General features: G+C 41.8%; 1 protein-coding gene across 2 annotated transcripts in view; it reads left to right on the forward strand.

Moving 5' to 3' along the window:
* hcn4 (hyperpolarization activated cyclic nucleotide-gated potassium channel 4) overlaps positions 1–23,587 on the forward strand; it is a 76,582-nt gene that overhangs the window by 11,100 nt on the left and 41,895 nt on the right. For both annotated transcript variants that reach the window (XM_073464598.1, XM_073464597.1), the window contains exon 2: positions 16,154–16,577. In XM_073464598.1, coding sequence (XP_073320699.1) covers positions 16,173–16,577 — 405 coding nt within the window. In that variant the 5' untranslated portion in view covers positions 16,154–16,172. The remainder of the gene's footprint in view (positions 1–16,153; positions 16,578–23,587) is intronic.

Below are 23,587 nucleotides of genomic sequence, written 5' to 3' on the forward strand. Positions count from 1 at the left end.
ACAAGATCGTGTGCTTGATGAGAATAAAAGGAGAATGGTAGCTACCTGTTCTTAGACTGCCCTTGTATTTTGTAGGAAGTCTGGGGGAAATGAATCCCATGGTTGTTATTCCCTTGATGAATTGTGAGATATTATTACACAAATTGTGCACCTTAGCTTTACGGTTCTTATCAAGCATTTGCAGCCACTACCAGCTTCAGGCTTTCTGTTGAAGATGCATTACTCTTACTGTACCTGAGTGTGTTCATGTGTATCTGTGTGTATTGTGTTCGTGAGCGTATGGGATCAGATTAAATAACAGCATTCTCTGTTTCAGTCAGGTTGATTACGGTTGATTTGAGAGTACGTTTTGCTATTGATTTGTTTGGGTCTCGTGGGGCCTCTAGCTTGCCATCGGTGGATTTATTGAAAAATGAGATGGAGAAACATACACGGCCGCAGCGAGGGTGATTCCCCTTCGTACGGCTGGTGGCAGGAGTCGTAGTCTGGGTGAGAGTTACACAAAGGTCAAGGCGAGGTGCTGTGGATGCGATAGCTGACACTTTAAGAGCCTCACTGAAATCGTTTTTGACAGTTTTCCAGCGCAGTAAGTCTTAATGATGATGATTGCGAGATCCATATGAGATCAAAATCTTTTGAAATAAAAGATGCATGAATTGAGTCCAGGCTGGAGAGTGTTAGCGCGTGCCCTTGCGGACCACGTCTTCTTGTCTTACAGTGCTAATCTGCATGGGAAGGTTGGAGAAAAAAGCGTTCTGACACCACATAGGATGAATGACACTCTATTCCTCTCGGTCTCCATTAAATAATTCCTCCTTTAATTTAGTGAGGGTAAAACATGGGGATTACAGATGGTTCTGGCTGGGCCTGAAAGTGGGGTAATCAAAATAGACTGCTGTGCTCATCCACGAATATTAGGAGCCAAGAGATTATTACAGCACAATTTATTTAATGGAGGGAGCCCAGGGAGGATGTGCGTGGCCGGTGGGTGGAAGGTTGCCTGTCATAGTGGCGGAATGATTGAACGGCACCGTGTGACCTCGCCAGGCACACTTGTGTAGGCGTGCATGTGATCACAACTGTAAAACAAAGGCCTTGTGTGGCATGTGCGTGTGTTCCCCCCCCCCTCCTGGTGATATGTCATTTAATTCAGCTTTATGTATTAGGCAGAGAGCTGAGTTTAACCTTGGCAAAGTGATGATAATCTCGAGGTGAGATTATATTGATTGATTGGACATCATATACATTTTGAAAATGGGAAAAAGCCTGCTGCCGAGAGCATTTTCTGTTAAGTGCCACATGTCACCCAGCTGGAAATGCTTGATGTATTTTTGGTCACCTGACAAATGTAATGTTGTCCTTCCCGCTTCACCATCCTCTGCACTGCAACATCAATTTATAATCTCTCCAGGTGGATACACAGCACTAGTCAGCCAAGAACCGTTCTCGAGTTTTTTCTCCTCTTTTAGCACATTTTCAGTGTCAAATGTATTTCTCCTGCCGCTGGACAGATGTGATTATTGTCCCACTGACCAGAGATAAATATGTCACTTTCACTTATCTCAACGTTTCAGGTTGGTTGATGGAGAAAATGTGCATTTGTTAACAAATGACCAGCCCGTAGTCCAGTCACGTTTTGAAGAGCCTTGTGTGTGACGTTAGAGTGACTGAGACCTCTGTGGACCTTTCTGTATTCCTGTTGACACATTCTGCTTCTGGCTGTGCTACGGCGTTATTTTAGCACCACTTCCTGTTCTGGGAAAGAGACGAGTGCAAAAAAAAAAAGAACGAAAAAAAATTAAGTGTCTCCTCTCTCTCTCCATGCAGTGACCTGACACATTTCCCTTGTTGACTTCACCTGTCCAAATGGCTCATGAGGGGAAGATCTGAGCAGACAAGGAAGGTTACAGTGACACTTAACATATGAATTGTGCAGCTGATTGTAATTCTGTGGAGACATGCGCCGAATTTTGTGGCGATGCCTTTACTGTATGCTTCCTTATTTTGGACTGTGACACAGAGGCGATTATTTCCCATCTAAATGGTGATATAAATCTCATTTTGCACGTTTAGTTTTAATTTCAATCTGACACCTGACACGTAATCAGTGCTGGTCGAAAAAGCAATCAACATCAACACAGATTATGTAGGTGTAATCTTCCAATGATACCCAAGAGGGCATTCTTTACTCTGATTACAGGCAGCGATTCACACATCTACATCATCACCTAATTGACAACCAGACTTGGGAATATTCGTTTTTAGCATTGCTTTTTACTAACCCATGTGTGATGATGAACAATTTATAGCACATAAAAAATGTTGAAAGCAAGAAATAACTTGGATGCCAGCAATCAAGCCTGTATTTTATGGGAATTGTCAGCATGGTGGGAATGAATAATTAAGATTGCCAGGGTTAAAATACCTCCTGTTTGCTATCGATTCTCTCTGATCTGTCTATTATTCAGGTCCAGGCACGCTGTTTCCACACAGACCTTGGGAGAATAATGTTTGCAACTACTTTTCTTCAGTTTGTTCTTGCCTAGTTAGGAGCCAGATGGCGGGATTTACTATTTTTAACAATGCAATGAGGGTCCAAAACACAATCACTCAAATTATACAGAATCTCAGTACATTACTGTTTCTGACCCAAGACACAAAATGGTTTGATTTATGAAAGCCTGTCTTTTTGTACCTCATGCAAGTTAAAATAGACTCAAGTATTAATTGCAAACTATATTTTGACCCTGATTCGTCCTTCAGCTGGAGAGAAGTGGTATGCTGAGAGACTGCTAAGTGTTTTATTTTTCCCGAAGAAATGACCCAGTGTGTCATGGATAGTTTGGATATTACAGTAACCATTTCGCTCCTCCCCTTGTGTTGACCTCTGCATGCACGCTGCAGCCCCATCTTGTCCATCCCTCCTCACACACATTCTGCTATATCCAGTACAGGTTGACCTTTCCAGCCCTGCCTGTGTCCCAGGTGGATTCTCACACCCCCTGTCTCTCTGAAATTGGATTGCTTTTTTCCCTATCAGCCCAGATAGGAAATGGCCAAGATGTCAAACTGGCACTGATACGCTGCTCCAGGGGGTGGACACAAAATGAGAAACACCATATTAAAAAGCACTTTATATTTAATGTAAGAGGCTCGCCGTTACAAAGACAGCTTCACAGGAAAGTTCAGAGCCAATTAGTAGAATGTGCCAGGAACAATAATCAGTTCCACCTGCAGGTGACTCAGGCGGACGAACATGCGCCACGTAATAGTGACAGTTACTTTGCACCTAGACTGTCATTGCATTCAATTCTTTTACTTTCTGTCTTGATGCAAACATGCGAGAAATATAAGCAAACTTAAAACAAAACTTGTTTTTTTACTCTTTTTGTCTTGCTAACGGGAGGTTTATGGCTTTTACAAGGGACTACCATGTGCTGGGGCTGGTCATCTATTCAATATTTACATTTATGGGCCTTGGAACAATATCATGTTGATAAGAACCAACCAATAATCGATTTTTGGGGCCGATGCCAATACCAATATTATGGATTAAAAAAATCGCCCTGGATACAGACATTTTTTGCAATGATCCCTCAAATGTGGTTAACACTTGTGACAAAGATATCTAATAGAGGGTGTATATTTTACTTGCATTAAGTGTTTTACAGAAAACCTTCACTCAAGGTCACCTAAATGTACTAAGTACCATACACTTACATTTTCATCTGCAAATAGATATAGATTTCTCATTTTATAATCTGTTAAAAAGTTGTTTCAATTACTAATAGTTTATTTAATTCATGCAACTCCATGACAGCTCGTCAAATTTGCTTATGAAGAGCACTGAAATCTCTGAACAAAAAGATGGCGAGTTGACCTTGAGTTAAAATGATTTAGTCAAATCACAGTTCCCAAGGTCGAGTATTACATTTCTGTCTCAGATCATTTTGATAATTGTATATGTGATTGTGCAAAATATTAGCCATTTTATATAAATATACTTCTAATGGGGAGAAGTCTCATTGGTATTGAGATTTTGATGAGAACCACCTTATATTTTGTGAATAGATTCCACATTTTACTAGTGATCCCATTTTATTCACTCACCTAATTTTGAAATTACATGAACAGAAATAAGACAAAAAATAGTTACACAATATGGAAAATCTCTGTAATGGAGCTGAGATATCATGAAAAGTGAGAGATCTAGATATAAAGATCCTCACACCGGGTGCTTAGAATTCACCTGTGCTGAATTAGTCCATTGCTAATCTCACATCCGTGCAGAGCAGACATGGCAGGGGGATGACATTTCCTTCGAGGACCTCTCCACGGTTTACTCTGTAAGAATGTATAGCAGGCTGAAGCGCTTTGGAAACAGTGGGGTTTCCACTCAGAGAGGACCAGAGTCCAGCGTGCTGAATAAAGAACTCTGTGTGTGGCTGGCGTGATTCACAGGAAATACTTCCCTGGATCAATGTGTTTGGCCTGGCCCCGCCACACGCTGGGTGTCTAGAAGACTCAGACAAATGGCTGGATTATGAGACAAGGAGTGGTGAGAGACAGATTGTTCCCTCTCCTCTGCTATGTGGGGGGGGGGATCCTGAATCATCTTCACCATTTCCATAGTCGATAGCATGTCCTCTTTTTACCCACAGCACAACAAAGTTAACCAGTGTTGGATTGAATAGGGAGGCAGCAGCAAAGTTGTTGTGTATAAATCCAACCCTGACCCTGTTTAGCATGTACAATCAAGAAATGATAGAGCTAACAAATAAACATGATAAACCCTGCCCTGTTTGGTTTAACAGTCAGATAAGCCTCTGCTTTTGCTTACTCACGCAGACCAGCAAAAAATCAGATAAACCGCGTCTCCTCTCCAATTTGATTTGATTTCATGCTCCGAGTGTTCAACTGAGGGTTTTCCATCAGCCTTTAAGCTGTATTAATTTAGCTTTTATTTACCTCTACTTTTGTGCAATGTTGCTCCAAACAACAGTGCAGAAAGAAAAATGATGATCCCATCCTGACATGGATATCTCCTCATACACTCCCCCTCCTGGTTGTCCCTGCACTTTAGTCTTAATGTGTTGTACAGAATCTCATTTTCTTGCACTGTTTCCATATTTTCTCTCCCCTCGTGTTCTCTTTTCAATGCCCTTCTCTCCTTGTCACCCTTTGACCTCAGATCCCCGTTTTCAGAGATGGATAGAAAGGGCTTTCATTGTGGCTGCTCCATTTGCTGATTGCAGCACCTGAACTGGTGAAGATAATGGCCCAGTACTGGTGCAGCCCAGAGCAAGGGCACAAGGTGATGGTGTACAGTGTGACCAGCTCCTGATATTATAGAGAGTACATTATCTCAGCACTTCATCTACGTTAAGAGAAAGCCCACTGCTACATCTCTCTGGCTCTCTCCTGTCCAACAGAGAAGGTGGGTGCGTTCAGTCGGGAGAAACTGGCCAGTGTCTCTGTGGCTGGCTGACAGGGGACTCCTTTGACATGACCCTAAGGACCTTGTGGGAGATAACAAGGCATCATGATAAAACACAGATGCAATTAGTGGCAGGATGACAGCCCATGACGCTGGAGTGCAGATACTGGCATATGCTAGTAGGATAAGTGCATGCTGATGGCACCGGCTGGAGAGCTTTCTGTCCTCTCTGTGTCTTCTCCTGTACAGCCCTGCCACTCACTGTCTCTCTGTTTTTCCCCACAGAGGACACATTTATTTGCTGACTACCGTGTACAGTTTTTGTTCCTCTGAGCAGATAGGTAACAGGTCGCGCTCTGGGAAGCTCTGAAGGACTCTACAGGGCCGCAGAGACAAGGACAGGGATACTGAGTAGCCACTGGTGGCGCCAGGCAGAGCCTCTCCAGAAACAGACCAAAAAAAAAAAAAAATCCCACTGATATGAGAAGGGGACAGGAGACACAGACTTGGCTACTTCACCACATTCTTCTCAGCGGGCTCCCTGATTACGTCTGGTCAGTTCGCAAAGTGGCTCTGGTGATTTCTTGATTTAGCCAGGGCTCTTAAGTGCACACTTCTGAGCTATTCAAACATCAGAGCAGGTTTAGGCTGGACTTATTTCAGTGAGCGGATCTGGGACATTCTTCAGTGTCTTGGACTGACACTGTAGAGAGTTTAGAGAGTTTCACTGAGATGGTTTGCCCAGTTTCGGACCTGTGAACAACTGCTTGCATCATTTTGAATGAAGATGTAGTGAAATGAAACAAGGAATTAAGTGATCATTATGCTGCTGATTAGATTCCTGTTAAACCAATATACAATACAGACACCATTTACACCTAGTATTAAAATGTGATCTATAACTGTACACGTTATGCGGATAAGGAAAAATGCATGTTAATGCAAGGTGTAAATATGTTGTGAACAGAATGTGATCGGATCTGCCTGACCACATCTGGACGCAGTGTGTTGTGTTCGGGTCTTAGGTAGGTGTAAACGCAATCCGTACAACATGCTGGCACCTGTGTACACCATAACATCGATATAGATACTTGTTTTTAGCTGAGCAAAATATAGGTTGTTAAAATTTAGAGAGAGAGCAAACCAAAAAGCTGAAAGCAACACAGCTCCAGTTACTGAAACTCTGTGAAAATTGAAACAAAGCATGTACCATATTTTATCTGGTCACAGAGTAGCCTATGTGCTGGTTCTGCAACAAACCAGGACAACTTGATATGATATTTTAATATGAATAAAGGAATGACTTAATGTATTACAAATGCTGAATGTACTAGAGGGGACAAATAATTAATAATTTGTCACAGACCTTGTTTCACAAAGATTATGACGTTTCCCCCTAACTCAACAACCCACAGAAGTCCCTGATTTTTTTAAGGGAGTCTGGGGCTGATTTACCATTTCTCATCAGGATAACATATCCAGTTACAGATCACTTGTTAATGCCAGGTGCAAATGGGGCATAAATGACCCACTTAAATGACAGACAAAATTATTTCTTGACCACATGCATGTGGAATCTACTCACAGACATAACCAGAGTTACACCTATGGGTAAAAGAACCATTTGTCAGTTGATCATATTTCACAAAAATGTCCAATTTTGGCTTATTTTTCTACTGTGAGCATAAGCAATACTGATTCTAGATTCAGTTGTTGTTAAGTGTTACTGGTTTCAGAGTGATATCAGGCTCCCCTCTCGTGCTCTGAGTGTTGGTGCTTGTGCTTCCTCCTTCCTTTACATTTGTCAGTGCTTGCCTTTAATGGGTCAGAGCTCTATCTGTTTGAAAATGTTCCACTGCAGCGGATTTGACATTGTCTTACGCATTGTCTTTCTCTTGGCTGTGTTGAGTAACAGTCCTAGACAGCTTTTAGAGGTGAATGCAAAATCAGACGCTGTCCCCTTCCCTTGATGTCCTACCACAGAACCACTTGTAATCTTATTTATGGATCTCTCTTAGCAGTGTTAGGTAAGGTTGACTCCTTTCAGCTGATTTCGTTTCTCCTCTCCTTTCTGTAGGTATTTAGTAAATCCCTCTGTTTTCTCATAGCCTAAGGTTGGGGAGATTTGCCTCTCCCTCTGATGAAATCTTCTTAGCCTAGGTTTGATAAAGCAGTATGCCTCACCTAAATATAGCCACCTGCGACTGCACAGCCCCAGTGTCAGTGATGTGCTTGCAGTGTGCCTGCTGGCTGTGCTCAGCAAAGACAGCGCCGTTATGACAGTTCATTGGAGCGGGTGACAACAAAAATAGGATTAACCCTTTTAACCGGTTATTTTTTTCTCTTAGACACTTAATTCTCACTGTGTTTGCCAACTGGCTTGTTTTAAACCAATGGGCTGCGCTTTTATGGACAACAAACAGTTGTTGTGTTTTTTTGTTATTGTTGTTACAGATGTTGTTTTGCCGTGACAGACTTTATCATAGATTGCCTCCTCTCGCAGATAAGTGTAGCTTATGTCGCACAAAAGCATGCTTATTTTTCATTAATGTCATTCATTCAGAAATGGACTCAATGAGGCTGTTGCTCCGTCAGTTGACATTTGAGTTTTATTGGTGATACAATAACTATTTGCTGCTAAAATATAGCCACACCTAAATTCCACCTAAAGCTCCATATAGGAACACCAGATGCCTGATATATGATAATTTTCAGTGCTGTATTGTCATTTCCAAACAATTCGTTAAATTAGAAAATGTATGGGTTTTTTTGCACTTTGGATTCACATAAAGATAAATTATTTTTGACATATATAAATAACATCTCTCTAACTCAAATGTACCCAAGTAATTCCAGCAGCTCTAGTTACTATAGAGGTGACTAAAGGGCTTTAGTCACCTCTATAGTATACCAATACCAATATATTGGTTGGCTGATCTTAATGGCCGATATTTGCCTATCACAGATATATCGTATCGGCATCTATGTTGTCCAATATGCATCGATATAAAACATTTTTATTTTCAGAGATTCTAATGCAGAAAAAAAGCTTAATAATTATCAAATTCCCAAAGAAGTTTGTTGTTTCAGTGCACTGATGTAGCTCCACTTCCTCTCCTACGTTGTAGTATATTGTCCACCTATGAGGCCACTTGGAGAGCAGAGGGAAAGTGCATGGGGGAGGAGCGGAGATGTAAATGAAAATCACTCGCCCTTGTAGTCGGCAAATGTGTATGTGCAGCGCTTCTTGTGCCTTGTAGGTACTTCAAAATAACCACTGATGCATTTTAATAAGGGGTTCCATCCACCACATATGACCTTTGAATACCATAATAACATTCACTATGGCCTACTAACATTACTACAGTATGCAAAAAAGCATACATAGGTAGTTTGAAATGCAAATGAAGGATAATGTTCCAGTAATTCTAACAGGGTGGCTAAGTTGAACACATAACACATGTGGACCATTTGTGGAGCGGCGGCTGCATCGCTACGCTTCTACTGTAATCAAAGAAACTACCTCAGGCGTGAGAGCAGCATGTAAGTGGTGCGTATGTGCCACAGAGATCCCCTCTACAATATAAACAGGCCAGTCTTCAATGTATAATTTCCACACGAGGTGTGTGAAGTCCTCTTACACAGAAATGGCCCTAAAGTGTCTGTATTTTGTCAAAATTAAACTACCAGTAAACAGGAAAGGACTCGAACTGGCTTTAACTTCCGTGGTCTTGATCACCCTGTCTACATTTAACTAACAGCAGGTGATTGGTTAGTTACTTTATTTAAAGCTGCTGTAAGTGAATATATTTATTTAAATAAGTGTTAAATTGCTCTTTATTGGTCAGTAACCCATGTATCTCCCCCCTCCCCCTGCACATGCAGTAAAAGAGGAAAAACAAATCCTGGTATCCCTGCCCACTTTATCCAGTCAGGACAGAGAATTCCATAAAGAGGCAGGATCCTCACATTATAATATGTATACTGGCAATGGCGCAACAGGGAAAGCTACCAATTACAGTGCTCTCAGTGACGGCTTACGCAACCAAACAGGCCAAGTGATGAAAAATGCTTCAGGAAAAGAAAGATACTTTGACGTGACTCTACGTGATTGTCTAAATATTGTTTCTTAGAGTTGCAGACTATTTGCATTGACATTGGTTCATCACATCGGTTTTTAAATACTGTAAATCAGCTTGTTCGGCAGTTGATATGCAGCGCTGAGTGACCATCGTTGATGACCTTCTCCCTCAGCCTTCGAATGGTCGATCTCACAAAGTATGCTGGAACTGTCATGGTGGCGATGAAAGTCAACTGGGGCATGTAGATCGACAAATGAGACACAGCTATTGTTTCTTTGTCATGGCTGTTGGTGTTATTGGTATCAACATCTCTGCCACAAGACCTTAATCTTATGTTACAACCCTGATCAGTTACACACAGTTTGCTGCACAAAGAAAAAAAGAGCAATGGTGTTGGATCAATACTTGGGTCAGCCAAACCCTGGAGTTTAGGTATAGAAAACTGTCTAAGAAGAGAAAATGTGGAAACTGTGTCTAGGTAGCTCAGAATGAAACATGACGTTTGTGCTGTTGATATTTGCCATTAACCTGAGCCAGAATTTGTCAGGCATATATTGAGTCAGTACTTCTGAGCAGGACCCCTGATAACACTACCAAATCTTCAGAGAGAAAGTGGGAGCCAACACACACACACTAATACATTATTCAAAAGGGAAACTGCTTTTTGATGCAAAAACAGATACATTTCAATCATTTAATCAGCCCAGACCCCATTTACAGTGCACAGACACTTAGCTGATGGTAGCTCATGGAAGTGCAGTCTGGGAGCACCCACTGTTCTGCTGCTGTTCCCATTCAGTCAGTGCGGCGCAGACTGCAAAGGCAGGCACTGTTAAATGCTGTCTTCCACTTGTACCTGACATGACAGATGATCTGCTTGCATGCTTTGCCATCACTCCCCCAGCATGGAGGCCAGCAGATCAAAATCTCTACAAGGCAAATGTAAACAAGTGCCACGCATGCATGCCTGCACAAATACAAACATATACTCCCTTTATATATAGATCTATATATACTCCCATTCTTGTCTCCCCCCCTTCTGTCTCCTCAATTTAAATATAGGCGTCTCTGAAAGGTAAGCGTGAGTCCATCTCAGGCTGTTTGTGGCGGCTCTCACAATCCCTTTCAGGTAGCCTGGCTGGCAGGGTGAGGAGAATGAGAGAGGCTTATCGTGTAGTTAGATGCACTCTGAGGGTGACAACATGTTCCTGCTGTCCCCGGTCAGTACGGCGGGGACCAGAGTGGGCTGTGGCTCTGTCCCCACTGACAGCAAAATGTCAGGGCTCCCTTCATCAGTACATTGTACCCTCAGCACCACAACAACTAAGGTGTGAGCTTTTCTGACGCTTATTTTCCTCTGTATTTCCAATGTTTCTCTGCTTTGCTGGGCCTGATTTTTTAAAAGTTTGTTGCACACGCATCATGAAAACCCGCCACCGTGGCGGCCTTTACTTTCACTTCTGCTCAGGTCAGCTTTTTTTGGTGCACTGTCTGCCATTTAGTTCCTCGTCATGCTTTGACATTGACAATGATCACATAATTATATGAACACATGCACAGGCTCTGGCCAGATTTGTGGTTATATCCTTTTATTATCACATTTTTTTATCTGATATTTTTTGTTTCCTACAAAGAACTTTGTCACATTTATATTATGTGAATTGTGTTTAAAACAAAGAAAAAATAATGATTCATGTAGAATAGCTTTAATAAAACTAGACTTTTTACAATACAAATAAACTGTTTTGTTCTGATTTTAAAGAAGATATTGTATACTCATTTTCAGGTTCATAACTTTATTTTGGGTGTTTACTAGCTATGTTTACATGCTTTAATGCTCAAAAAATGCATCAGTTTTCTCGTACTGTCCAGTGCTGCAGCACTGTATTCCCCCTCTGTCTGAAACGTTCTGTTTTAGCTCCTGTCTCATTAATGCCAACTCTCCTGAATACTCAGTCTGCTCTGATTGGTCAGCTCACACGCCTGAGCAACAACAGAGCAGCTGTGCTAAATCAATTCTTACGTGCCAAACTAGCAGCAACACATAAATTATGCAAATGTATGACATGGTGACATAGTGTGATGTCACACAATTAAAGGCGGGACTACTGATGAGGCGTTTCAGTGAGAGAGGGCAGCTTCCGTTGGTGCCGACTTTGACCTTTTTAACTTTCAAGATCTTTAACATGCACCATCAGCCTATATAGCACTGAAGGAAAAAAGCACAATAGGTCTCCTTTAACAAAAAGTACACTTTTTGTGCACTAGAGTTGGGACTGGATTAGCCGACTCGAATAACATTGAAGAATATGCTCATTTTTGTTTCAGATGTGATGTTTCTCTCTCACTGAACACCCGGGAATATCACCTTCATTTCACCAGTGCTGGGTCGCTGCATTTTGCTTTCATTTTATTTCTAGACAGGTGGTATAGCACCACACAGTGTGTGAGTCTGAGATTTGGGATGCACACAGAGATATGGGATTGTTTAATGCCTTTGAAATGTCCACCTCACATCCCGCACTCGCCCAACTGTATTTATAGAACAATGTTCTTCTATGTCAGGGTCCCAGTGCATAATAAAACACAGTAAATGGATCCCTGCTATGTTTAGGTGGCCTGACCTCCATTAGGAGGCAACCGCAAGAGTGAAAAGGAGAAATCATGAGCGTTTACTCTACACATGCATGCACGCACGCATACATACACACACAGCACGTGCATGTAAAAACACAGTCTTCACATCACTACACAGGGATTCCTATAGAGCTATCTGAAATTCTGCATACTGAGGTATTTTCTTATCCAGAGAAGTCTTCCACTAGTTGATTGATTTATTCGAAAAGAAATGATTAAATAACACAATAAAAAAGAGCCATGATCTGACTTGTTTTTTTCTTTTTTTGCTGGAACATGCGCTGCATTATTCTTCACATTTAGAAAGATGCATTTTCACAATGAGCGCAGAGCAGCTGCTGTTAATCTTACCAATCCTCACGTCCATGAGACAAGCCGGGCTTACTCAAACAGGTGGCAGCAGTAGCTGTGTTCTGCCAGACTGACGTCCAGAGGTCTTAAACCACATTCTGTCTTGTTATTCTTTCTGCAGAGATGTTGAGGCGCTCTCCTTTGGCACAACTTTACTATTTCCCTCACTCTGTTTCCTCTCTCTGTCATTCATACAGCTTCATGCAAGCTGAGATTTTAAGGTTTGAGTTTTTTTTTAAAATTTTTTTTTTTTGCAAGCCAGACTTTCTTGTCAGGCCCTCACCCCAGCGCCTTGCCTTTTTGTTCTTCTTGTGCTGAAAGATACCCAGTTGTTGAACTCAGAGTGCATTTATTTTTATTAGCTAGGCTAGAATCATGGCTCTAGGCGTGTCAGTGTTTGTCTGCATTGTCAGGTCAAAGTCTGTTTGTTCGAAACCTGTTTTTGACCAAATATCTATTACAATCCTGTCAGCCTCAGCTGTACTTTGTGGTTAGTGATAATTAGCAGATGTCATCATGCTAACATGCTAAATCAAGGTAGTGAACATGGTAAACGTGAATGCTATTCTTGTGAATGTGATATTTCAAGAACTCCTTGAAGGAATTTCTTCAAATTTGGAAGAAATGTCAACTACTGCAGGACTAAAGGATAACTGATCAGAGTTGAGCGGTCGAAGGTCAAATAGGATAAAATGACAAAATGAGGCCATTTTATATCCAAAAAGGTCAAATGTCACCTTCATTGTGACATCATAATATTCTGTAAAAAAATGTTGGGGCCATTATTCAACGCTACAACTCAGGAACAGCAACTGGACTGGTGCGCAGAGGCAGACCCATTAGCCCTTTATACGTCACATATAGGTTTTTTTTTTTCATTATTGGTAACTATGGTATTCTGTATCATTTAGAAGCATCATTGGTTTGGAGGGGAAACTAAAGACTATAAGAGCCCTTCTGTCGGGTTGTTGTTTAGTGTTGATAAATAAGATTACCATACTTTTATACTCAATGTCAAGTGTTATGAGTTAAATATATGTAGAGACTTATGATTTGCTGTCATACTCAACCTAACCTCCAATATCGAAAAATATCAAATTTGATCCCAGAAAAAAGTTACATTGGTTTTGTGTGATAGTGAAGTGGGAATTAACAATTGCATTGCCACACAATGATTATGTGACCTCAACACATGGATTAGCAAACTCAAGGAAGTTTTAAGTGTCTTTAAACAAATTATTACTATTATCTTAAATGCTATGGTGTCCTTCAGAACATGGTTGACGAAGCATTTGTAATAAACTTGATGTAAGATGTATTATGTGTGTTGATACAAAGAGTAAAACAAAGGCAGGGATTTGCAGTTGTTGCTGAAAGAAACAAATAATCTCTCTTTGCTGGCAGACCCTGTCAAGTGTTTGTATGTGCTCCACAGCTTACTAATAGGATGTAAGTGTGCTCCCAGCGCACAGGCCAACAATATTTGTAATATCGGGGAACATGGCAATATAAAGAACAAATGTCATTACCTATGTTTGCCTTTCTTCCTTTGAAGTTTTTCTTGTCCTCTTGGGCTTTCAGTCTTAACATGAGCAAACACAGTGGTGGCAAGGTTTGTCTAAATATAGCTCCACTTGACAACAAGCTGGAACAGTAGATACCCCTTTACTTTGAAGAATTCCAATTACTGTCACTGTTTCCTCAGTGTGTGTTTGTGTGTGTGCAGCAGACGTGAAACTGATATGTGTGGCTGTGTATACTGTATATTTATGTATGCATGTGTAAGCATGAGACGCTCTTGTAAACTGTAATCCGAGCACATTACAACTCAAGCGTCTGCTACCAAGCAGTCGCTATGTACGTTTGCGTTATTGTGCAGTATTATTTATTTAAAGTGATGTGAATTATGTCCACAGATGTATTCTGTAGAGTCAGAGAGGAAGGAGACAGTGCTAGCCATTACTGATGTCCCGTTTATTGCTTCGTAATGCAGCTGTAAAGGAGTTTTGGCATGCACGCAGAAAGAAAAACAAAATAGATCATTGCTAGCATATAAAAAAATTCCTAAAAGTATGATCTCTGAAAAAAGTCTGCACCATTTGAAAGATTTCTTTGATAGCAACGTGGAACATCAGTGACTGAAGTAGCATCAATGGGGATATCAAAGTATAAAAGAAAAAACTCTTTAAGTGAATGCTTTTGTAGTGTTTCATCACGCCTCGCAGGACTTTAGAAAGAGAAGGCCACTTTTATCAAAGAAATGATAAACTGTACATCATCCAAAAAAACAACAAAAACGAAAGACAGGGAAGCCAAAGAAAAGATGCCCGAGAAAATCCTGAAAGAAAAAAATTGAAGACACCTGATGCCAGGTTATTTTTATCTGTATGTTTTTGCTCTGTGAGACAAGACAGTGCGTAACAAACTGTACATTTTTACTCACCTTGACTTGACTAGGACCAGAGGTCTTTATTTATGTAGTTATTTACTTTAACATACTGTGAATCACCATGGAATCTATAGATGTCAGCTGCAACAAGCAAGTGAATAGCCGTAATTACTTTTCACCTAACAAAAATGCATCCCAGTACCCTTTCTTCCTGGTATCCTTTTTCCTTATTTCTTATGATCCTGCTCTTGAAATTGGTTTTGCACAGAGACCAGATCTTTGTGTCCCAGTTAAAGGTGAGTGGGTAAATCATCCAAGCTCACCGGGGCAGGAACCCCTCCTGTTGCAATCTATCCACGATATACCACCCTTAACACAAAAGAGCTGATCTGGATTCAATTACCAAGCCAGCAGAGAGTGCAATTTATATCCAAACTCTCAGCCACGAAAGATGGACGAGGTCACAGTACAGTTTGTAATTAACAGTTAACCCTCATTGACCTTTGAGTTGTGATTTACAGTCCAAACACAAATAGCTTTCATGTCAAGCTGCCTTCTGGCACGGTGTGGAGGTTACATATGTATAGGTTATTACGCTATCTTTACACACTGTGTGATTATAAGCTCGCTTCCGCCACGGTCACACAACACCCAGAGGTATTTAAGGTCAAAACAGGATAATGATGAGACACAGTGAGTCACATCACTGGTCGCTCGTACAGGAAAACAACATATCGGTCTGAAAATCTGTGGCTGGATGGATCATTTATTTACTTCTACAGTGTGTGCCAAGCAATAGCAGTGTGTGTTGGTTTTGTGTTTGGGCATTTTGGTAACACTTTTTATGACGCCAATGTCAATAATGCATTATAAACATTCTTATAATGCATGATAGTGTGCCTTATAGTTATAAGTAATCATAACTGACTACATCGAATAGGAGAGGTAGCATCACAATCAGTGCATTCACAGGAGGGATGTACTACCAGAGAGCAAGGGCAGATTGTCCACTAGTTAATCAGTCATTGATGGCGTCATTTTCTCAGACAATTAAAAAAAAATGCTAAAATAGGTCACCAAATATACTTGGGCGGCTGTTAATATACCTGGGCAGACTGCCCGAGTAAAATATGTGTGTGGGAAGCACTGCCTCTAACTGGGCAGTATGTTGCTCAAAGTTAGCCATAGAATTTGACTATGTACTGACTTTAGCATTTTCTCTTTAACCATCCTGTCTCCATTTCTCTCTCCAACAAGGTTTTACTGGGACTTGACCATGCTGCTGCTGATGGTGGGCAACCTCATCATCATCCCCGTGGGCATCACGTTCTTCAAGGACGAGCACACGCCCCCGTGGATCGTGTTCAACGTGGTCTCTGACACCTTCTTCCTCATGGACCTGGTCCTCAACTTCAGGACAGGCATTGTCAAAGAGGACAACACAGAGATCATCCTGGACCCGCAACAGATCAAGATCAAGTACTTGCGGAGTTGGTTTGTGGTGGACTTCATCTCCTCCATCCCCGTGGACTACATCTTCCTCATCGTGGAGACGCGCATCGACTCGGATTTCTACAAGACGGCGCGCGCCTTGCGGATTGTCCGCTTCACAAAGATTCTTAGTTTGCTGCGACTCCTGCGCCTGTCGAGACTCATTCGCTACATCCACCAGTGGGAAGAGGTAGGAATGTGTATCTCAGTGTGATTGCTATGCTGATTGTTGCCCAGTGTCTTGTATGATGTGTAAGATGCATGCTGTTTGTGAGTTGAACAAGTGAAGTGAGACAATTCCATGGAAATCACAATTATTGACAATCATACAAGCATGCTATTTGATGAAGCTCGTCAAACACGCAGGGCTTCACTTCCTAAATCCAATTATAATCCAAATGGTATTCCCATGCTGGGGAGCTACTGCAAGTATGTTTGCAGAGCTCTGCACTTTCCCCTTTTCCCCCGGGAAGGAAATATGGATAGATGCTGCTTCTGATTACATCCACTCTCGAAAGGAGTGAAGAGGCTCTTTCGCTGTACCCCAGTCACCGATAAGTTGATGAAGCCGGGTTGTTGATTAGCATTTTTCCCTCTGTGTGAGCATCCAGCTAGCAGTGGGACCACGAAGCCCAGAGAACCATTGCTGCAATACAAGCGTGATTATAATTGCGGCAATAATTAGAAAAGTTTCCGTTGCTCTCACTGGATGGATCTTGCTGTTTAGTCTCGGAGGTAAAAGGTGCAAAGTGAAGCATCAGAGTCTCAGCGTGGAGTCAACAAGAAGGCACTCCACTGGAGGATAATGTGGGACAGTCAGGGTGGCCATGTTGGTCAGAACACTGGGTAATTTAACAAATGCAGCTCACGAGTAGGACTCCTTCTTGGAGGCTCAGTGCTTCGTAATAAACTGCTGTTTGTCATTCCACATATCCTCCCTAAAAACAACCGAAGCCCCCTTACAAGCTTGTATTTCTTTGAGGCGTTAGAAGTGCAGGGTGGAGGCTTTAGCTCAGGGTTTAGTGTCTCTATGAAGAGCACTTGGACACAATCAGTGTGCATGGTCATAACACCGATGTTAAAGTGTGGTGCTACAGCTTGTACTATTGTTGATGTCAGGGATCAAAGCAACATTTTCAGTTACTAGTCAGCTTGTGTACCTCCTGGCTCAGAGAAAACATTTTATTGGATAGACAGACCTTGCACTTCTTGTAAGCAGTTCGTATGTCTCATAGCACACTGAAATGCGAATGGTCCCCACAGTACTAAAGTCTAAGTGTGTTATTACCCAGTACTGACATTTGTGTCCAGATACATTTCACCCAGTCAGTACTTCAAATAACTAACAATTTATGTTCCTCGTGTTTTCCAATTCAATCTCAGTTTTGATGGTGATAGTATCCACATGTTTACAATAGAAAAACAAGTTTAAAAAGTTTAGTCTCAGTGTACATATGGGGTTTTTCCATACACAGTCACAGGTTTGACTGGGCATGTCAGCCCAACGGCAGGGATTCGCAGTTTCGCTGTAACAGGGCCACCTGCTTGAAGGTGTTACTTTAACTGATGACATCCTTGTCTTGAATAGTGGTCACCAGTTTGGCTGTAAATACTTCCTTGCACTATTATTGAGAAGTAGCTGCTAACAAAGCTCCTCCAATACAGTGATAAATGTTTAATTTCCTATAAATTGTTCACAATCAAAGTCCTTCGTTATTGAGTTGCTTAAAAGCTTTTTGAAGCAGCACACTCAGGAAATGCTGTGTTTTCATTGAAAACTGGCAATGGACAAGTTTTCTGCTTCAAGATATCATTATGAAGTAAATGTTGATTGCACAGTGTAATGGAAACGTAGTAATGAAACCATCAGGGTTTACAATGGTTATATATAAACCTCACTGTAACTACACAGTTTTGTTTGCCACCAGACACGCGGTCACCCAAGAAAAGGAAGGTTAACTGACAATGCATTTTCTATTATGGACTAAATGATTGCAACTTTGAGGAAAACGGAAACAATCCACTTGTCTTCGCAACAACGGTACCCACAAAAAATACCATCTGGCAACGCTAGGGGGGGAAAGTTGTCAGTTGCCTCTTTAACACGACTCCTTGAACAGCTGAAAGCGAGCACGATGAAACAAGACAATAAAGCAGGTATCTGACAGTACTTTCACGGTTTGGCTGTATGTTGCGAGACGTCACTGCAGCCCGCTTGGAAGCACACATGGCTCTGCGTGGCACAGCTCTGTTAAACTGGTAATGGAAATGGTAATCAGCATGGCACGGTTTGACACACCGTGGCCAATGGAAAAGCCCTTATAGATTCAACAAAGGCACATAGGGAAAATGTATTCATTGTATTTTTTTTGATACAGCTCCTTACCAAAGAGATTCATTCAGCTTCAGTGTTACTGAAGTAAAGTGCTGTTTGCCTTCATCAAAACAATCACAGTGATCAAAACAATAATTTCAATGTGAGTCTCTAGTTATGTGTCTCTCTTTGTGGCACCACTGATTAAAGTCCTTTAATTCTATTTATGAAAGGCACATAATTTTGTTTGATCAGAGAATAAGGAACATTTTCATAAATTAGGGCTTTGGCTCTGCTGTGTGTTTTGTATTGTGTGTGTGTGTGTATTATGCTTTGAATTAGAGTATTTTAGAGAGCTCACAGTGGACTGCTCAAGGTGGCATTAGGAGCACATGGTCATTTCCCTTTAGTGTGAACTTTTGCCCTAATTTGACATTCACATACTTAGAACACTGCACTGGTATCCATTAATAAGCTTGTTTGGACACAGCGCCACTCGGTTAGACGGTGGGTGTGTGCTCACCTGAGCGTGTGGCATTACATGGACAATTGGAAAGGTTGAATAGCAAGCTGATTGCCAATCAAACATCCCCAGACCTGCCCAGGGGCATTCACAAAAGTTTTCAAATATTCAGCTGGATAGAACAGTGTATATAAGTGTGGTGACATTAATCATGCAGGGCCTCTGTGATGCCATTTCAAAGAGAGGAAAAGTTCAAATGATTCACTGGGGGAGACTCCCTTTGCCACCCTGTGCTGCCATGCATGTCTGCTGCTGTACTTCTGAGGCCAAAATGAAGGCAGGGATACATGCAGTGTATGAGGCCAGCCGTCATTTGAAGTGGACACGCTGACAGCGAGCTGCCACATGTGCAAAAAGGGGACAGAGGAAGAAGATGATGAAACGAGGGGAAGGGAGGAAGGAAGGAAGGAAAGAAAGAAAGAAAGAAAGAAGACCTGCTGAACGAGCGTATAACTTCTAAAACCCACCAAAACAATACGACAAAGAGAAAGGGACAATACACTCACGAAGCCAGCTGCCATTTACATGTTTTATGCCTGTGTGGGTGGTGTGTGTGTGTAAGAGTGTGTGTCGGGTTTGCTGATGAATGCTCGCTAGGCAGACAGAGTGAAAGGCCAGCTTTGCCTCAGCGCCAGAGTACTCCAGATGCAACCTCACAGAAATGTCATCTGTCACTGCAGAATAACTTGTCGCAGGGATCTCACCACCTGACTGACTTTTTGACTTTTCCTATCGACAGATACACTTCAGACAACGCGTATATATCTCATCGCCATTTGAATATTGTGGTAACACTTCACACTGACCTTACTTTGGTCCATTCACGTTCTCCTTAAGCTTGTAACTACACAGTAATCCACAGTAAAGTTGTATTCTGTTCTTATTTTTACAGTATTACACTGTAAAATGAAACTATAAAAAGTCATTTCTGCTGGTTTTCACAGCACATTCAGGCATACGTATGCAGGGTCCTTGTGATCCATGACACTGTGCAATTTTTAGCCCCTGTAACACCACTGAATGCAATTCAGCGTTGCTTGCCACTCTAAATATGGTGCCGTGATGAGGTGCACTCCTCTGACACGGCAGGAGCTGCAGACCTGTGATGTCCCGATGTCCTCCAAAAGGCAAAGCCGATTTATTTTACTCATATTTCACAAGTATCTGCAAGCTATAAATAGTCCTGCACAAATTCATTTGGTTTGTTATTGTTTGAGTTTCATTTCCTCCCCAGTAAGAAGTCACACAGAGGACACTTCTTCCGGGGAGTGTTGAATACAGCTCAGTGAACTGCGCTGCATGGTTTAATGCCGCGTGGAGCGATACTGTTGGGAACACATTTTAAAATTAGAATCTTTTCTCATGTTTCTCGCTGCAGTGAATAAAGCTTTTTAGGAAATTCAGGACAAGATAAAGGAAGATAACATGTGTACTGAAGAGATGGAGAAGCAATTAATACGGACTACAGGTGAAGATTTTTAGACAATATCTAAAGTCGTCCAAAATAGATGCATGAAATCATAGTGGCATACTTACCACAGAGACCATATAGAAACCTTTGTCAGAAGGTGAGTAAGCTAATCATCTGCTGCCTCACTCCCTCACTCAAAATGGAGAAAAAAATTGCACCCATGTGACCTGCACTTTCACAGCAACAGGCCAGTCCAACACGTCATAAAACTATTTCATAATCCCTTTGGGGACAGTTAGCTAACTCCCACATGTAGCATCACCGTCAGTCATTGCGTCAGTATTTTATAAGTGAAATAACAACTTGTCCGAAGGGCATAAAGGTGCTGAATCTACCGATGTGAAAAAAAATGATATAATCTTTAGAATTCCCTTAGCTTTGGTTTTATGAAACTGTTCGCCAGGTCGAGGAAGTAGGTCATGATCTCACATGCACATACATATTAATTGGCAAATAGTTAATAGCAGATTGGAGTGCCATCAATGTACGTCCATTCGTTGTAATATGTATGTTTATGTCGGCTGCGTGTGAATGGTCTCGCTGGCTTTGTTGTCATGGACTGTAATGTCTTTATGAGACCAGACTGTGCTGCTGCGGTAGCCTGAGTCTCAGACATGTTGCCGCAAGACCACAAATTGTTGAAGTGTCCTTGAGTGTGATGCTTGACCCCTAAACTGCTCCAGCGGGGCTTCCCAGAAGACAACAGAGGGGATTTTGGGTCAGAGCAGCATCAAAGATATTCCAACTCAATGATGTGGTTTTGAATGTGAGTACAGCTCCAGTGAGTGATACCGAACTTCACACCAGACTGATAAAGAACAATTTACACCACTGCATTTATTTAAAGGCTCTAATTAGTCGCTACTTTGCAGATTCAGATTATTAACACAAAATGTAATCAACAGATACATAATGATGTATTATACATTAAACTACACAGCAGTATAATAAAGCTGCTGTCAGTCAGATTTTAAAAAAAAGTGTTGAATAGCTTTATTTTCCTAGAGTAAACAACTGTTTGGTCAGTAACCCATGTCTCACCTTCCCCTGCACATGTGGTAAAAGAGAAAATACATTTTCTAGTATCCCTGCCCCCTTTATCCAATCAGGACAAGGAATAAAGAGGCAGTCCTGTCTGCTTTTGAACATGCAGAGAGTTTGTTGCTATGTCTGCCAATTACAGAGACGTGAATTTTGCACAATCCTTTCTGATTCAGTCTTTGGTTACACGGATGTCACACTTTTTAACACTTTATTCCCAACAACACAAAGCTTGATTATAAAGTAATGTCAAGTTTACAGTTAAACATTCAAATACAAAGCAAAAAAAATGTTTTGAGGTCATTTCGGCAAGTAAAGTGACATTTCTGCAACTGGTATCACATCATCTCCACCTCTTCAAATACTCTAATCCGAACTCCTCCAACACCATCAGTATCCTTTTGCATAACTAAACCAATGATCCCCCACCAGCTCATGAATCTCCTTCTTCTCTCTCCTTTTTAATCACAGCTGTCATAAATTAGCTCTGATTGCTTCCCTTTCCCCTCCAAACACTCTGAATTTAAGAGTGTTTCTTTTTTACAACCGGCGCCATGTTGGCAGAATGTTGTTTACAAACAAGGAGGTTTTTGGCGGTGGTGGCCATGCGCCAGTGGTAACATGGTCATGCATCATGACATTCAACATGGTGTGCAGATATCAATCACACGCACACACACACGGAGCAGACTGCCGTTATGGCGTCTCCCCCATCTCCCTCTTGTCAGCTTCCCCTTGTCACTTTTCATCTGGATAAAAGACTGTGACCGGATATTCTCCTCATTGGAGTTGTCTCCTGTTGACGAACCACTGACTTGGATGAGATTAGTCATCCTGTTAAATCAGATTCAAGGCAATGCACTAATGACTAAGCTCTGAGGGCTTCCTCCCATCGTGCCCGATGCCTCCAACACAACCGTCTCGACTGGCCAGCCCAGTAAACGTTGCTTTTTAGCTTGGATGGAGATGACTTTATGAGACAAGAGCTGAGGTTTTACTGAAGTGGGGGCAGGGAGTTTGAAAAACAAAGAAGATGAGGAACCTAAGTAAAGTGTGTAGGAACCTAAGCCAGACACCTGTGTTTGTTGATTACGTCTATCTCTTTAGTACTGGCATCTTGGATTGGTAAAATGTATGGCTCTGCCCGCCCAAGTGGCTGTGTGCTGTCAGTGAAATGCTCAGGCTCTGTGATAAAAGTTAGCAACGTGGCTGCCCCGCAGGTCCCGAGAAGGAGCGAGGCGCCTTTCATTTCCACCCAGTAAATCTATACAAAAATATTTAAATAAGGTAAATCAGCTAATCAGCCCCCCACTCACTGACCCATTACCTTGGTTGAGGACTGGTCTTTCAGAGATAAGAAAAGCAGGAAGAATAGATTTAATGGGCTATTATTGAGTGCACAATGAGGCTCGCCGGCAACAGTGACAGGTCCTCAACACTCTGAATAAGCCTCGTGTGATATCAATACCCACAGTGGATTTGCTTAAAAAACTATTACACAGAAATGTGTAATCCTGCACAAACCCAATGGCGCGTCTTGGTAGGGAGCAGAGCGAGAGTGGTTTTTGTGATCCGAGCCCTCCAGGCCTGTTCAGACGGATGATGGAAGGGTGTTCCCAGTGGTCCCCTCCCAGGCCTACTTCTCATTCTCCACGTACGCTTCGTCCACCATGACAGCATGCATGAGCATGACATTTTGGTCGAAGGCATTTATAGTGAGAAATCTAACCCCCTGCCCACAGCCTGCTCCGGGAATCTGCCATCATCATCGTGGATGATTAAAATAACACAGAGACACGCATGGATTGATTCTGTTGATAAACTTCATTACTCATCACCGGGAGATCATGT

Source organism: Pagrus major, chromosome 4 (genome assembly GCF_040436345.1).
Source record: "Pagrus major chromosome 4, Pma_NU_1.0".
NCBI classification, from domain to species: Eukaryota; Metazoa; Chordata; class Actinopteri; order Spariformes; family Sparidae; genus Pagrus; species Pagrus major.